Genomic DNA, 17,847 nt, shown 5'->3' with positions numbered 1-17,847 from the left:
AAGATGCAGGGATAGCCCAGTAAAATAACGTGGAAAATGTATCATTGTAAACCTCTCTCTAGACAAGAACTGGTTAATAAAATCTTTTTTTTTTTTTATGTTATCCAAACCTGATGGTGTTTTTTCCTTCTCAACGTATTGTTGGTTGCTGTAGCAGCTGAGTAATGCAGAAGTTCTGCCTGAAAAAATGCTTCCTCCTTATATGATACTGTACATATTGTCATGGAAATTGTCCTCATTTCCCCCGAGCACACTTTAAATAACTCGAACAGCAGTGCTAATGAGCAGAAAGATATCTGCAATCCCCACCGTGCAACTTGACATACTTTATCCCACTCTGAATTCCCCTTGCTCATCATTGAGCATTTTAAAGATCTGGTATAATAATTTGCTTTCTCTCTTTGGTCCAGTCATTCTGCTCTTAGCACTTGGTAATAAAAGGTCAGCTTTGGCTGAAACCTTAGTGTTGCAGCCATGCCGTTTTTTACTGCCAAATATCTTAAGAAAAATAAGTGTCTCCGAAAGGGTAAGTCATGATATTTTTGGTGTGTTTAGTGTTGTCTGTTTTGCTTTAAATCTCAGTAAAGGATTTATTTTGAATTAACAAGCAGTGGGAATGGGTCTATTCATAGTGCCGGTCGGTTAGCACAGGGGTTTTGTTATGCTGTGCACATTTTTGGTTCAAGATACAGTGTATGTTATTATCTTGCATTTTACATTCACTAAAGCCGACTAAGCGAGAGAATGTTTAACCCTTTAAACCTGGAGCATATGTTTTGCATGGGGATGGAATCCCTAATGCAGAACAAAACAGAAGCTGAATGTCTGTGTGTATTTGTTTTTCCTGATAAGTTAGGTAGGCAGCTGGGTAATGCTCCAGTATTTTGTTTCTGTTGACAAAAAGATTTCTTTCATCTATGCTGAAATAGTAAGTTAAATAACGCCAAGTGAAGGAAATGTGTTTCCTCCTAGCATCTTTTCTATGCAGGGTGACCTGAGTGCCTGATTCCACAAAGATTTTTAGCTCGCTGTTGTGATGTTTGCTTATCAAATGGCTGTGTGGGCTTTTCCAGGAAACGGGATTGTTCTGCCTCCAGGTAGAAACAAAACTGAGAGCAGTTTGCTTCTAGCACTATCAAAATTAACAATGTGATAAACTCCTAATGGAGAAACGCATTCTTGTATTCTTCTCGTTCTGTTTCACGTGTCTTTAGTGTGAAATTTATCTAGCCAGCAGTCCCGGTAGGGGTTCTGCAGAAAGGGAAGCAGCAGTGATTGCTTGTAGCTGAGACATGGAGCAATTGAGGAGATCTGACCTGCTTACCTGGCTAAGCATTTATAGCATGCATTTTCCTAATCCCTTTTTTAAATAGGAATCATTTCTAAGGCATAGCTAGAAGCTGGAATTGTAGGTTTTCATTGCAGGTTTAAAGTTGAAGAAAAGGTTTTGTGGACATTGAATTTGTTTTCTTCAACCTACCTTTGTTTTTCCTGATGGGTTCCTATTTAAAATGGGACTGCACAGCAAGAGATAACAGTGGTGATGTGAGAAGTGAGTTAAGCTGACTCGTAGTCGCTAGCACCAATTTCTAGTATTTTGTTGAGCAAAATGTGTGCAGGTGTACACAAATTTACGCAATCATTCACAAATTTCTAAGGATGTAATTATACCAACAAAGTATTTATTGGAAGGATGAGAGAAAAAAAATGAATTCATTTGCTTTTAAGTTGTTTTTTTTTTATTATTATTATTATTTTTGTTTGTTTGCTTGTTTTTGTATGCACATACATGTATATGCCAGTTTAGAAGGAGGTGTTGGACAGTTTTTGCTCCCCCTTTTTGCTCTCCCACTGAGGATGGGTGGCTTATGGGTGCTGCTTTCCCGTACTGCATGTGTCACGGCAGCAATACCTCTTGAGACAGACACTTACGAAAGGTGCCTGCCTTACCTGTGTGTGCCGGAAAGGGCTGGGTGTACAGCCAGGAAAAGTAGCACTGTTTTGTCAGGTGCAACCTGAAGATAAAATTACCCAGCCCTGATGTCTCTTAGGCAGCAGGGTGTGTGCATCCTATTTGCTCGGAGATGTTCCCTGCCCCACTGTGGTGAGGAGCTACGATGTGTTAGACACAACAGGGTGTGGAGGCTTGCTGTTAGGCATCCAGCGTGAGTCAGTGCGGCTCTCCAAAGGCTACAGGGTGAAGCTGGGGAACAGTCACTCACTGCTCAATCCTTCACCTAGCGAGCTGCTGCTTGTTGCTGCTGCTCTGCTGTCATTTGGCATCCTTGGGGGTAGACATCTTGCTGGTGTGTTTGGGGCTAAGCCTCAAGAAGCAGCGGAGGGGCACGAACTCTGGCTGTGGGGCTTGCCTTTGTGCTGCTGCGTCTGCTGGGGGCTGTTGCTAGTGCTGTGGTGGCTGTGACCTGTCTAGCCCTAGAGATCAACCTGGGGAGAAAGACTTGCGTGCATAGGAAGAAAGTGAGGAGCAGCTTGGTACCCAGCCTGTGCAAGGAAGAGGGGGCTAAGAAGTGATCATTTTTTAAACAGAATCAATACAGGTAGAATTTGAGTCTTGGAAAGGTTGCTGAGGCGGGCTTAGCCAAAAACACAAAGCAACTAGTCATAATTTTAGGGAGTCACGACCAACATGAAAATCTTCAGCTAACTAAGCACCCCAAATAGATTTTTTTTTTTTTTTCTAAAAGCATCTTTCTGGCCCAAAGAACGTAGTGTGTTACTTCTCTGAGCCTCCTTCAACCAAATCCTTTTGATTTGTGAAATCCAGCTATCTGTCAGAATACCTCTTGGGCCAGGCATGCTGACAGGCTGGGGGCCCTGCTCCCTTCTGATCCCCTTTCTGCTCTGTGTTAACCTTTCTCCACTTGCTTCCAGGACAGCCTGGGAAGGGAAGTGCCAAAACATTAAGGCAGAGCCTATGTGTCTGGGTAGGGAGTGCTGAGGTAGCTGGATGTCTCTATGAGCTGTTTAACATCTATCTGTCACTAACGTTGCTTTGAAAAGGCTGGACTCCTGCCAGTTTTTGAACCACTTTCCATCCAGTTACTCAAGGCAATCCCTTCTAGCTCCCTTCCAGAATGCATTTCATTCGTACAGTTTTTACCGTGATCTAAGTAAGGAGATTTCCATTCTTCCCAGTAAGTAAATGCGGTTGTTAAAAGGCATTAAATGATTACAGAGTGCCCTAGGCATAGTATCAAAAGTGTGGTTGCATAAAAGCTGTAGTAGCCACAGGCTCCAATGGGTCTGTCCTTGCTTGCTGTTCCCAATGCCTGTGAACAGAGGAGCAAACCAGCAGGAGCAGAGATGCCTGTGCATGATCTTTCCCATAGGTTCAAACGGCCTAGGGACAGGAGCTGAGTTATGAACGAGTTTGTGGCCAGAGATGTTGGTCACATGGGAAAGAGAAGTCCCAAATTAACACTCCTGATTCAGCCTTAATAAGGGAACTTTCCCAGGTCAATACAGGAAGTGGCCAGCAGAGCTGAGAACTAGGATGTGATTTTCCAGCATCTTATTGCCTGTAATCCCGGGCAGTACAGGGTTTTCTCTTAGCTTTTTGGACAATGTTAGTTCCAAGTTTCTCCTTAAGTGACTTTTAGTCTCTCTGTGCTCCATTGTGTCTCTTCAGTAGTATACCGGGCCAGGCTAGGATGCTTTTTGGATTAATTTTCTGCACTGTTTATTTTTTTGTTTGTTTTGTTTTGGTGGAGAGGTTGAGGGCGCCTTGGCACACCCCTGAAATAATACAGGTAAGCCAAAGCACAATGTTTGCTCATGTTTTGCTTTGCAAAAAAATCTGTGGAGATTTTCAACAGGTCTCAGCTGGTGATGATCCTTAGCCTACTCTGATCCTGTGGCAAAACGTACCGCAATGACAGATTCTGGGAAGACACAAGTAGCAGCTCACTTATTTTCCCTCTCTCTGGTTTTAAGCAACGTCAAACTCCTAAAAGTCATGTCCCCCCACCCACATTAAACAAGGCATCAAAACAGTGAAAAACATTTATCACATTCAGCAGCCTGTTGTTAAAACCAGCTGTTCTCTCATAAGCTCTCCTACAATAAAATCTGTCTTCCGTTGACCATTCGTTGAGCTCTGGCTCAACACTACTCAAAACTGGGCTGTAAAATATCAGTCAGAACTTCCTCTGATCTGGCAAGTCACCGTTGGTTTTCATCTGCCTCTTGATTTCTAGTGGAGGGAAAAAAAAAAAGAAGAAATACAACCCAAAACACCAAAAAACTTAATAATGCGTGTTTATTGCCAAATGGTCCTTGCTTTGCCACAGCTGTAGATTTACGGGACTTCAAAGCTGGATGATTAAGGCACAGTTTTAGTCTGTAGCCAGAAAAGCCAAACAGCCTCAGCTTCAAAGGAAGGGGGTGTTCTTTAATGTTGAGGGCTCGCCCTGCGCTCAGCAGCTGGGGAGATGCCCCATGCAGCAGAGCAGTGGTGTGGCTCCTGCTCCTGGGGGGGAGGCTGGCTGCTGCCTGAGCAGAGCAGCATGTGTCCAGCAGCTCGGGGTTCCTGGAGGCTGCTGGCTGGGTCCTTTTGCACGTTATCAAGCTGCAGGACTTCATGTGCTCTTGGTGCGCCCAGAGCTGCTCTCTGTGTGGACCCCCCAGTGTAGCCATGCTGGATGCAGGATTTGGGCCTGAGCTCTGTTGCCCCTCCTGCTCGGCTCTCCTGCTCCCTTCTGTCTCTTCTGGGTGGTTTTTCCTCCTCTGATGGGGTCACAGTATGGGTGGTTTTATATGCATTAGGAAGAGGCTGTCTCAGCAAAAGGAAGCGTTTGGTCCATACAGCCTTGGGGTTTGAGGGGAATACGGACCAGGACTGGAGGTGAGGATCCTCTGCATCTGCCAGGCACATTTAAAAGGGGCTCTTGTGATTTTGTTCTTATGTTAATGCTTCATTCATGCAGTCAAGCATACACCACCAGTTCAGTCTATCTGGTGGGGAGGGAGGAGCACCTGGGTAGCTCCATCATTAGGGGGACTTGGGAATCGTGGTGGTGTGGCTTTACTTCCTGCTCTGAAGCCCAGAAAGACGTGACCCCTTCTGTTTAATAAACTCTCCATGTATCTGCTGGCTGCTCTAGTTGAGAAAACAGGCCAAAAGCCTTGCGATGAGACAGAAAACAGGGCTGGGTGACTACATTACATCTTGAACCCTGGAGAGCAGTATTTTCCAGGAACGTTTCCCCAGTGAGGAACCAGTCTTAAATCCCCTGCAAATATATTAATTCTGTACCTTTGGGATGCAGCGAGGTGCAAACACACTGCGGGGAGGTGCCTGGGATCAAAGCAAGGAGTTTGAGGGGAGGCTGGGTCCCCAGGCAGTCGGCTCCTGGCTGCCTGCTCTGCCGCTCTGAGCAGCTGGGGGCTCCAGGAAGCGGTGTGCTGGGCTCTGTGGGCATGGGTACATGAAAGGAGCTGGCAGGGCCCTGCAGAGATGCTTCTGTCGTGCAGCAAATGGCTTCCAGAGCCCTGTGGCTCCGGTGCAAACCTCCCCCATCAGTAGTAAAATTTGAGCAGAACTGGGGCTTTATCCAAGCGGTGTCTAGGAGGCTGTGGAAGCCAGGCCGCTCTCTCCTCAGGGCTCTGGGATTCAGCAGCCAGAGAGGCCGGCACTGCCAAGACGCGTAGTGCTCGAGAGGTAGCGTTGGCCAACACACTGCTGTGCCTCTCAATGAGCCATGCGAGCGCTGCTGAGAGCGCGGTGACTTCAGCTCGCGAGTTGAAGCTCTCCAAATAGAGGAGGTGCCAGGCAACCACTGGGCTGCTGAGTGAAGGAACAGCTTTTCGAGACACAATACACTCCTAATTTCTAATGTGGCTTTCCTATTTCAAGAGCACTGCTTTGGTGAGTAAGTGGCCTGCTTTCCATCCTGTGCTGGGGGAGCAATCTTCGTGCTGTTCAGCTTGTTCCATCTCATCCTTCTGCTTTCTAGGACTGGCACTGCCTTTGCAGTTGCACACGACAAACCTTCCAGACAGTATTTCTTGCGTTGTGAGAATCGTTTGATTAATCCAGGGCTCCTGGAGGTGGTATATCTGTTTTTCATTCCTGGCTCTGCTAGTCGCTAGCCAATACCACCCTGGAAGTCATTTAGTGTCTCCGCATCTCAGTTCTATATTGGTATGTAGGAATTTTGCACTGTGGAATTTGAAAACTGTTTTTTAATACAGAGAAGACATTTTCCTACTAACACACAATAGGACCCTGGGAAGTAATTTTAACCTCTCTGTGCCTGTTTTCCCCTTACATAAAACCGAAATACTAATATTTAGTTCTGTGACAAATATATTCCAGCAGTGCAACACCTGTGATTTCTTTTTATTTATTTATTATCAGCTAAAGCAAATATTGAAATCATTTTCACTTGCATGTCCTTGTCATAAGATTGTCTGCAGTTACTGTGGTATTACTGTTCCTTCTCTCTTCCAGTCTAAGCTGGGTTGGATACTTTTAATGGGACAGGTAAGTAACAAAACTGGTTAGGAGGAGGTGAGCCTTAACATTAGTTGTATTAGTTGTACAAATGGCTATCTCTACTGTCCATCTCCTGAGAATCAGACTTCCATTGTATTTAGTCTTTAACACGGACAGGTCTAGAACACCTGCAAATACAGGAGCATTTAAGTCTTACTGATGTTTTACTATATATATTTGCATATATATTTGCATATATGCACACTCTTCCAAATCACTTTTTATAATGCTTTCATGCCTAGATGCCCAGGTCACCTAAAATATATTAAACGGGAGAAGGATTATTAAATTTAATATCTGGAAGGCTGCGTCTGTTTGGCAATCACTTGCAGATTGGCTTCAGAGATTATAGGTGAATGTCTCTTAAAGAGAGGCAACTAGAGGGTACAGACTGGAAAGGCAGTATTTAATGATATCTATGGGTTCTTGCTTGCATGATGTGGAGCATTTAAATAAAAATAATGGTCAAAAGCAACTGTCTGTCTTTAAAAACTGGTTGCAGTCACAAGACACGCAAGCTTAAAGCTGTTATTTTTTCCCTTGTTATTTAAGATGTTCGTGCCCTTTTAGGGACTTCAAATTCACCTGCTTGTTCTCAGTAACAAATGGGGAAGGGAGGAGGAGGACGTAGTTGCCACACTCCCCTGATCCCCTCTGTTACCTGACTGGGGCTCAGACAAAATGTAAAACCATCAGTGATTTTTTTTTCCAGCCTTGCAGACTATTAAACCAAATGGTTCTTCTGTGTCCAGACGTCGTCTTCCCTGGCTCCGTGCATACCACAGCTTCACTGCAGATACATAATTCATGGCATGGAAGGCCAGTGTTTTAATCTAATATTAAAGAGGCAGCAGCTCAGCAGGTGTCCCCAAGGTAAGGAAGGCAGCATGCTGCTGGCAGCAGCTGCTAGCTTCAGGCTTATCAAGATTTCTTTGTTTTGAAACAGAAGCTGGAAGGCTTTTTAATATACCACATCACTGGCTGAGCAGATCCCTGTCTTCTGGCTGTTATCCTGCCTTTGACAGCAGAGACAAAAATTATTGTAGTGTGAGGGCTGCGTACAGTTCAGTGCTCTCAGGAAGGAGCAGGCTGAAGAGGAGGAGGCTTATGAGGCAGATGCACCCTACTGCCTGCTCACGTTCTTCTCAGTGTGCCAGCAGGGCTAAGTGCATCTGTGGGGCAGGCCCACTGATGTCAACATTGTCCAAATGGACTTTCTGCTACTGTAAGCATAAAAATATCCAAATACATTACCTATAGAGAGCATTCCAAGTAATGGTGCTGGTATTCCACCAGTCTCATCCAAGTGCTAGATGTCTGTGGCCTAAATCTGTGTAATGAGATCTAATTTTTATAGTTAATGTCACTCTGGCAAAACAGCCAAACTGGCAACCCTGGAGTCTGAGTAGTACAATATGCAAAGAGCAAGGCTTAGCAGTTTCTTGAGATAACAACTTTGTTGTCATCTGTGCTTGGATATTATAAAATAGACAAAAAAAATATTCTGGTGGGGTTTCCCCAGAATGTGTGGGTCTTAAACTAGCATATGTAAAAGCATGGGGTAAACCTGCCTGTCCTTTTACCTGGTCTAGGAAGAACTCAGCCTCTGGCTTGTATGACTTCCAGGTTTTCTATGGACACTTTTCTTAAAGTAATGTTTCTTGCAGGAGGGCTTGTTCCCATTACTTGTCTCCTCAACAGGTGTTTCCTTTTTGCGTTCCTTTGTGGAAATTCTTCTAGTTTACCTTGTTAATAAACAGAACTGCTTCTGTTGTGACTACGATGTCACTTTGGTCAGCAGCCTTTGTCTGAGACCCGGTTGTCCATTGGCACTCATGCAATTTGTGTTTAGCTGATAAGTGGCACGTATTGCTGCAAATTAGGGAAGAGTCTAAGATAGTCTGGAGGACCTTCTGGCAGTGTGTTGTAGCTCTTAGGTGTCAGCACGCTTTGCTAAGAGATTGTATGTGCTGGCATAGTGGAGAAGTTTTTCACACTAAGGATTTCCATTCAGCCACCTAAACACTCCAGAGAAAACCTCCCAGCACAGAGCACTTGGACAGAAGTGCCATGCAGGTATGGGAAGACCATCAGAAGTTCAAGGATTTCTGCATGAAGAAGGTCACTTTCCTGGAGTTTGCCCCAGCCCACAAGTACAGACCTACAGCTGGGGACGGTCATACAGGACCAGAAGCATGTTGCTGTTGTCTGGAGGAGCTGGACAACAACAGGTCAGTGGCTGAGGGCTTTGCTGTCCGTGAGTTTTCTGCACTGTGGGAATGCAAGCTTGCAAGGCAATGCTTGAGGCAGTCCTGCCATGTGGGTTGAAAAACATCAACAGTTCCAAACTTGCCTATGCCTTTACAAACTGCTATCCTCAGCTGTGCTGAGGCACATCTGCGCTTTATTGTGCCTCTACAATAGGTGAGCAAAGGTATGTGAGCTGGCAGAAGAGGCAATACCTGTGCACATCCCTTTGGCCTAACCTGTTGAAGACTTGCAAGCATTGAGATGGGATGCAGTGGGAGGGTCTCTGTAATATCCCAGTGTGCTGTCATGGCAGTGAATGCTGCAGACAGGGCTTCCACAGGGAAACCCACTGAATCTCAAAGAAAATGATCTGTGCTATGCTCTCTTGAATTTCATTGGCAACAAATCCACCAACTGAAGACATTTCTTTGGATGAGTTGTAGTTTACGTGCCAGGCTCTTTTCATTTCTTGTTGAAACATCTAAATCAGCTTGTTTTTTGAAAAGTGAGGTTACATCTGCTAATGATTAACCACTTCAAAGGAACTTTTATGGACTTTTTGATAATGCTGTTAACTGGGATGAATTTGTCCATTGCCATTGGGTAGAGAGAAGCAGAATTGATTTTTCTAAAGCATTGTTCTGCTGGCAGTTCACTGACAACTGTCTGAAAGCACTAAGATTTGAGGCCCCTGCTTTGTGCATCAGCATAACCTCAATTCCATTAGCCATCCACTGTTGTATTCTGAGTGGCTGTAGTGCTTAGCCCAAGCGACAAGAACAAATTGTCCTTTTTGCCAAACAACACTATTGCCACAGTGAAGAGTACTGTGTAACAGTCACGTTTAGAAGATTCATTGGGTAACCAGCACTTAGCGAGATACAGAAGGAGACTGCTATAAAACTGCTCTTCAGTGCAAACTATAGCAAGACTTGGATCAGGATATCCCAGAGCATTTAAATTCCGACTTAGATCGTACTGGTATCATCTACATTGTCTCATCAGTAATTTGGGCAAGGTTTTTTCCCAAAATTTGTCAACATTTTACAAAAGGCTTACAGTATATATTCTTTTGCATTTCAATTCCTTTCCTGAGTTAAAGCAACAAATAGCTTCATTTTTGTGAAAACAAAGTCTGTAAGTGTTGTGTCCTTAATGATAGGCCGTGTATTTGCTGCTGCCAAAACTGTGCTTGTAAAGCTTCAGTCACTTCACTGAAGAAAATAACGTTTGTAATTGGTTGGCTTGGATTTCTGAAGAACTCTGTATTCAGTCTGCAAAGAATCTGAGCCTTTACAGGCTTAGCTAAGAGCGTTGCTGTCTACAGGCAAAGCCGTACCAGCTGATGGTTTCACCTCAGTTCTCCTTTGTTCAAAGACCATAGCTTTGGCTAAGATGGCAGCAATATAATCTTTGAAGACTCCCTCACTGTATTTTTAAGTTTCATACTGGAGTTAGTTGCAGAGGAAATTAAAATTAGGCTTATGAGGTGCAAGGGGGAAAAGGAAATGGTTGTAGTGAAACTTTTGTAGAAGGCATGGGAGCAACTTCACTCCTATCAGTGAGCATTCCTGGAAAATGTGAACGCAACAGTCCTGAAAGAAGTTGGGTATTAGCAGCAGTTGGGTATTGTATTTCCAGAATGAAATTTTCAAAGAAAAATAGATCAGATTTTGCTATTCTGATGTGGTAACTCACTGCTCATCAGGATTCAAAATTTCCCTTGACTCTTGTCTTCAGTGTTAAAGATTTGAAGAAATTTATGAGAGCTAGAAAATTGCTTGTGGTTGCATGGTAATGCATAAAAATTATCCAGTCATTTCCATTCAGATATTTCAAAGCATGAAGGATCATCATCTTTGGTCAGGAAGGAATTTCCTCCCTTGTAATAGTGTGTAAGCATAACCACAGTTGGAATATATAATTTGATACATTCCTCAGAAGTGTCTGACACTTGTTGCTTTGGAGAACCACGATGAACCATGCGACCTGCTTTGTACAGATGTGCAACTATTTTCTGAGTCTTTTGTGCATGCTTTTTGTTTGTTTGTTCGTACCTTAGATTCACAGCTGTCTTATTTCAGATACACCTCCTATAATGTGCCTTACAGGGGCTGGCACACACCTTCTGCCATTGGGCTGCCCTGAATGGAGCATCTCCATCCGAGTGCGTGGTTTCTGCGGGCCTCAGAAGAATTAATTTCTCTTCAGTCCGGGCCAGAGACCAGTGGAATGATCAGGAGGTTACCATAGCCTGGGCAGTTGCATGCTTCATTACTTTTAAGGGTTGAGCTTGTTGTAGCTTTCTAGATTTGGAATATACTGAGTAAAGGCTGCAAGGATCAGTTTTCTGGAGTGGGAGAAAGAAGGATAAGGGAAAGCAGATACCTGTTGGTACAAGGCTGTCCATATAACATACTGGAGAAAAAGTTTGGCAACCTGGTTGTTCTCCCCCTTCTCATCCCAAATCGCCATCACCACCACAGACTTAATTTTCTAGTAGGGCTGGGGTGTTTTTTTTTTTTTTTTTTTTTTTTTTTCTCTCCAGGGAATTGGCTTTTATTTTTTTATAGAACATCTGTACAGAGGGACAGAAGTTGTCTAGCATTCTAAAAAAGACGCTTCATGAGATGAACAGCTCTTTAAGAGCTGGTAACATCAGACAGATTTTGAAGGAAGGGTTTGTGCAAGTGGAAGGGGCTGAACCCCAAATATGCCTGAGTGCCCAACACCTTATTTTCCAGTAGGAACTTTCATTTTCTAGTGAGAGGCTGGTGCCAAGGTGCCTGATACCTGTTGCTTGGCAGGCAAACAATGGTAGTATCAGCATAGGCAACCCTGTACCCTAAATTTGTCTGCTTTTCAGCAGGTATTGTTTTAAGACCGTGACCGTGCCACTGCGCGCTGAGAAGTCCAGCTAACAAGCTGTTACTTCTGCTGTGATCCAGGTTTGGAAGTGAACATGTTCTGTCTGCACAGTAATTTCCTATTGAGAAATATTATTTGAGTCAAGTCACAAGGGTTTAATTGATTTGAGCATACTGTCACTTATTTGACAGTCTAACCCCTGAAGCATCCTTGGAGATAATTAGAGTGCAGGTGCTCTAGCATTCCCACTCAGGATGAAACACACAAGTCGCAGCAGAGGCAAAGTGGTGTCATGCTGCTCCTAGCACTTGGTGGTTTAGTAGTTGCTCCTTGTGTTAATTATTATTGATCTATTCCTATTTGGAAAGGTTCTTCTGACTTCCTAAATGAGCTGTGACTATGTTGGAGACATTTCATCATTTACTGCTAGCTAGGAGAAGCTGGTACAAACAAATCTCAAAGCAATAACAATACCTCATGTTTACAGGGATACTGAACACAGCTGGGGGGGTGTTTTCACAGGCTCCTGAAATCTCTCTGGCTAGGGAGGCAGCATGATCTTGATTAATGGCAATTCCTTTTACAGAGCAAAGCAATTGTGAGCAGGAGCTGGAATGAATGGTGCCTGAACGGTGTTGGTGCAAGGCAGATGCTATGTCCTTGAGAAAAATAATATACTTAAAGCAGTTGCATATTATGCCTGGGCTCACCTCAGCCCTAAATATTGGGCTGCTGCAGTAGAGGTGGCCTTCCCATGGCTGTGAATTCAGCTCTAAGCTAGGACCAGACATTGCAGCCACCTTGAGTAGCACATCCCAGGTGGCAGAGAAATCTCCTCATGAAATTTCAGATTCTTGAAAACAAGGAGGCGTGGATGCATTAGAGTATGATTGCAATACATGTATTTTTAATACCAGATGTTAACTTAAAAATGGCTGGCTGGGCTTTTTTTTTTTTTTTTTTTTTTTTTTTTTTTTCTGAGACTTCTCACAGTTCAGCCTAAGGCAGATAAAGCACATCAAAAAAAATCAACTGAAGTAGACTTAAACATTACAAAGCACTGAGCAAGAGAAAGCTTTATAAGCAGGGGTTTAAGGTGGCATTTGTGTACACTGCTACTTGCTCATCCTATCAACCTAAAGTTGTTCTTCTCGCTTCCTTTTATCTTGCGTCTTTCTTCTGTTTCCCAGGGCACTTTTCTTGTGTGACTGTGACATCAGTAACAGCATAGGGCATACCTGGAGTATGGGTTTGTTTGCTTCTAGGTTTTGGTTTATTTGAAGTGATTGGTAGCATTAACGAGTTCCTCAGTTCACCAGATAAATCTAGAGTAATACAGATGACATATCAAGAAAGGAATCTCCAGGCAGGAGTTGAAATTAAAACAAAAGTCAAACTCACCTGATACATTTTTTTTTTATGTCTAAAAGGTCAAAGATTAAACCAAATTTTCATTTATTACGTGTACTTTTATTAATCGTACACCTGATCCTGACAACTGAAACAGAACACTAGCCTTAGATTTTTAAGAGTTTTCTGTAGCCTGTGTGTCAGTACAGAAAAGCTGAAGTGCCTCTGTTCATGTTAAGTCTTGTCAGAATTTTTGCATAAGAAACCACGATTCTGAGGTCTAATCTCCTTGCTGGTGCCTCTTTAAAGCAATTTAATGATATCTGAAATGCACAGAAGTACTCATCTGAAACCACAGAAGAGATCTGTTCTCCCCCCAGTACCAGGGCCCTTGAATTAGTTTATAGATGGCACTGATGTTAGGCTGTTTATCTGCCTTTGTGTTATTCTCTAGGACAAGTTCTAAGATCTGAGATTTAAAAATCTCTTAGCAATTCATGAAAATCCTCTGCTAGAACTTCTGAAAAATTGATCATTTTCTACTTGCAATTATCATTAAACCTGTGGGATTTAAAAACATTTAAGGAAATTAGGCATTTGACTGAAAAGTCAATGAGAGTTTAGAGCACTCTTGTTGGTTCTGCACCAAGAAACTTTAAACCATGTCAATTTATGAGCTGGCCTTGCTCTGCACAATAAAAGCAATTTAAGATTTCGTTTTCCTCATTGCCAAAACCAAGTGAAAGCTGAACATTAGAATCCCCTCAGACTGATTCCAAAATGTAGAAATAAAACATGTCACCTGCAAAGGTGCATATTTCTTTAGGAAAAATTGAACTGAAACAGAATAAATGGATTTTGATCCAAAGCTTGTTTCTGTTATTTGCATGCTGTGTAATACTAAATCCCCAGACTTTATTTTTCTTACCTTTATAAGCTTTTTAAAAGGTGATCACAAGTTTACTCTCAGCTTCCACATTAACTTCCAACTTAGATATCCATAACATGTATGGATATGTGCCTGTATCTATAGCTACAACTACAAAAAAACATGGCAAGAACATATCACTATTTACTGTACTGCTCCATTCCTCTGCCCTTCCCTTGTAGATCCTGTCAACTTTTCCTGATCCAAGCACTCAAGCACTTAATGACCTTTTACTTATTTGCTAATATTTTTGGTCTCTTTTCATAATCCAAAGATCAAGGCTATTTTTTTCTTGCTGTGCAGATTCCCCCTAATACAGTTGCCCTTCACCTTGACAGAATTCATCTACCTCATTTTTCACCTTCTTTCATTATCAGGGAGATCTTAGAGCCCTGAATCTGATCCTCACCTTTAGGACAACCATGAAGAGTCGGTCAGGGAAGATGAATCATTGCAATTGTTCTCAGCTGCTGGGTGCAAGTTTTTGTCCATTTGTCAAGATCTTTGTTGCTGCCTGTCTGCAATCAAAGGCTTCAAGTCACTGCTTGCTTTAGCACTGAGGGCAAGCGTTCTTTGGGCCTTGACTTACCCATCCACCAGCACTTTCATAACTCACCCTTGGAGCTGCTGTTTGCCTTCCCACACACTGCAGCAGCATGTGCTTGGCCAACTCGGTTTCACCCTCACTGGAAACACAACTGCTATCCACACCAAAGCATTGCAAGCATGTAAATATATACACATACACAAGCATTTATATTTGCGTACATTTTTGGTGGAGTTGATATAATGACAATACCCGAGCACATCAATAAGCAGAACTACGTAAGAAATGGGAGAAAGGTAAACCAGATGTGGCAGGGAAGGGAGGGAAATGGTCTGAATCAAAAAACAAGTTGCCAGCTTCAGCAGAACCTGACAGCCGCTTTTGAGGACATAAATGTTCCTCCTTTTACAGGGAATGGGGTAGGAACATCTACTGGAAGTCCAGTCCTGCTTTCCCTGAATTTGTTTCTATACAGAAAAAGGGGCTGTAAAGCTTGGCTCCACAGATGTTGCTCTTCTGAAGGTTAAGCTAGTGTGAATAAAATTCACAGAAAAAAAAAATATGCTTCCAAGGTTTTCTCATTGGAAACAGCTGTTATAAAGGGAGAGCTGCAGCTGGAGGGCTGTTTGGGGTTCTTTGAACAGGGACCCAGGGCAGGACAGGTACATGTGGCATAACGGCAGCCTTATGCTTTGCGCTTCCCCGTGAATGCATATGGTCATGGGGACAGTCAAGAAGCAAGAATTTTCAGTAAATAGGGCTTTGAAATATGGATTCCTGCTGCTGCTGTGGTGCTCTGTCAGACCTTTGGCAAGTTACCTAGCTCCAACTTTTCTGTTTGATTTTCCACGTTCTGGGCCTTGGAGAGAGCTGACAGAATGACTTACTAAAGCCTAGGAGGTGGCATGGCACGCTACTCTGAGGTGAATGCTTGCAGCTCATGCCCTTAGCAGATGGCTCCGAGGCCATGTGAAATGCGGTTACATGAACTACCTGAGCACTTCGGGAGCGATTCTTTCAGCTTTGCTGGGAGAGAGAGCACTCGTGCACTCAGGCTCTGCACCTAGCAGCCTTGAGCTATTCAGTTCCCTTGAGGCAAAAATACCTACCAGTATCTATAAAGCAACTTTGCAACTGTACCTTGAGTTAAGGCCCCTGCTTCTACTGTGTGCATTGAGGTGCTGCGTTTGCAGACAGTTTTGTTTTTTCTTCTGGTCTGAGGCTGAAAGTGTCTCTGAGCAGAAGGGCTGGGATGTTTGTCCCTGGCAATCCTGAGCTAACAGAGCAGGCCTCTGAGGGCCAGTCTCATTTGTATGGGAGCATGATTAAAGATGAGTGAGAAATTCTGTTCAAAGGAATGGAAAGCCCTTGTCTGTGTTTAAAATCATTAGCAGACTGTTCCTCCCTGTTGTGGTGCAGAGAAGCCAGAGCCCTGTTAGCTTTGTGCAGCAGCCCTTGTGTGCGTTGGGCTGGAGTCTCCCAGCTGCTCCGGGTGGGCTTGGCTCCCCTCGGGGCAGGAGGGCGGTTTCAGTGCAGTATCTGCCTGCAAGCTTCATACTGCTTTGATGGGCAAAATTAAAATTTTGTATCCAAGCATTTCTAGGCAGAAAGGTTTAAAATTGTTTTCCGGTTCCTAAAGGCCAGTATGTTTGAATCTGTACAGTGTCTCTGTTCCCAACTCAAATCTGAAACCCAGAACAAGGTCCTCTTTTGTAGCTTGCCACAGAAAAGAAAGTAGCTGTGAATTTCTGGTACAATTCTGGATTTGTGAAGAAGGGGTAGTGGAAGGGTGGTGTGTTTGTTTGTTTTAATAAGATCTAAATATTTGGATTTAGCTGTTTTTCATTCTTCTGACTCAAAATCTGTTGGGTGCTGCAACAGCATAGAGAGCTGCATCTGAACTCCACCCTTCAGGGAGCTCTAATTCTGCTCATTACCTTGGTGATGTAGTGAAAGGAGCCAGCAGCATGTGGAAAGGAACAAGAAAGTCATAAAATAAAAAATGTTTATATTTGGGTCTGCTTGCTCTGCCACTGCTTATTCATCTCATACTAACACATGAGGACTTCTCTAAGAAGTTCTTCTGAAGTGCATTCTGGTTTCTGCACTAGTGTCTCTGTGTAGAGTTATATTTATCTGCTTGTACTCTTGTGACTAGTCACTACTGACTCTCCCACAGGCAACTTGTAGGATCATGACCTTGCTCCTATTTAAAGTTTCAGTGGGAGAAATCTAACCACAGAGGAGCTGTATGTATAGGTTTTGGCAGAGGCTCAAGCCTAGGTTCTGCAGCATGTGCAGGAATCTTTTTCCCATCCTGTTTTTACTTTTTGCCGACACTAATAGAAGTATAAATATTTTTCCCTAAACGCTTGCATGAAAAATGCCTAAGGAGGTTTACAAGGCAGCTGGCTAGTCCAAAGTCACATCTTAGGGGAAGAGGAGTTGTAGTCAGGTCCCTGTGGTATGGCAATTCAGGGGGAAGATGCTGAGATGCCACTTCTGCAGAAGTTCAGTCAGATGGAGGCTTCATCTTTCTCTGCTTATGTTTCATACGTCTCCCTTTGCGTGCTTTAGTTCAGCTTTTCTCGCTAAATTTGCAGTCAGTAGTTCGTTCTGAACTAGGTCTCTGCTGTCTTCTTATACTTCATGGTTTGTGCAGGCAAGACCTCAGCTGGGTCCCTTTAAATTTAAGAACAGGATCGTGTTTCGCCTTGGCCAAGCTCAGTTTTTGCTGGTGGTGTGGCACATGCAGCACGTGCACTTATGGAAGTTCTAGTGTCCTGAAGTAGAGCTAAACAGCCCATTTTGCAAGACCAGGATATATCAAAATAACTGGCAGCTACAAATGCCTCAACTGTAAGGTTTGTAGTTGGTGTAATGAAGGTAACCAAAATCATTGTTGGTAATGAGAAAAAAAAAAATAAGGCTTTAATGCTAAGAAAGAAGCCAAGGGGATGGCTGGAGGTCAGCCAGAAGGATGCATGTCTGCCTGTCTGAGGTGAGGGCGGCTAGTGTAGCACTGCTGGGGAGTGAAATAAAACAGAGGTGCCACTTACAGGGGGAGTCGAGTCCTTGAGGGCTGGTGCCCAGCTGCACAGCTCATTTCACTGCAGCACTGAGATCACTGAAATTGGGTCACTCAGCCAGGCATACTGGAAAGTGGAGTAAAAAGAGGTTCTTGGGAGCAGGAATGAGGAGAGAGACTGGAGAAAGGCTTCCCATGACTTTGGCCTCTATAGGTAGAGAGAGGAGAGCTGGGATAAACAAAGAAATTAGTTTTTTGAGTGTTTGGGCTTGGCAATGCAAAGACGTGGTAACCTGGCAGGGCCTGGTCGAGGGCCAACCCAAACCCACAGTCCAGGCTGCATACTGCTCCCCAGTCTG

General features: G+C 43.6%; 1 protein-coding gene across 12 annotated transcripts in view; it reads left to right on the top strand.

The window, feature by feature from the left end:
* The window catches only part of ARHGAP22 (Rho GTPase activating protein 22), a 147,695-nt gene that overhangs the window by 85,274 nt on the left and 44,574 nt on the right, over window positions 1-17,847 (top strand). The window contains exon 1 of one of the 12 annotated variants that reach the window (XM_035330270.1): window positions 237-526. The exons of the other annotated variants lie outside the window; for them this stretch is intronic. Coding sequence (XP_035186161.1) covers window positions 475-526 — 52 coding nt within the window. The 5' untranslated portion in view covers window positions 237-474. Of the gene's footprint in view, window positions 1-236; window positions 527-17,847 lie in introns of those variants that run through there. 12 annotated transcript variants of the gene reach the window in all.

This window comes from Oxyura jamaicensis, chromosome 6 (assembly GCF_011077185.1).
Source record: "Oxyura jamaicensis isolate SHBP4307 breed ruddy duck chromosome 6, BPBGC_Ojam_1.0, whole genome shotgun sequence".
In the NCBI taxonomy this organism is placed as follows: Eukaryota; Metazoa; Chordata; class Aves; order Anseriformes; family Anatidae; genus Oxyura; species Oxyura jamaicensis.
The sequence above is the reverse complement of the archived record's forward strand: the minus strand, read 5'-3'. Positions and strand labels throughout refer to the sequence as shown.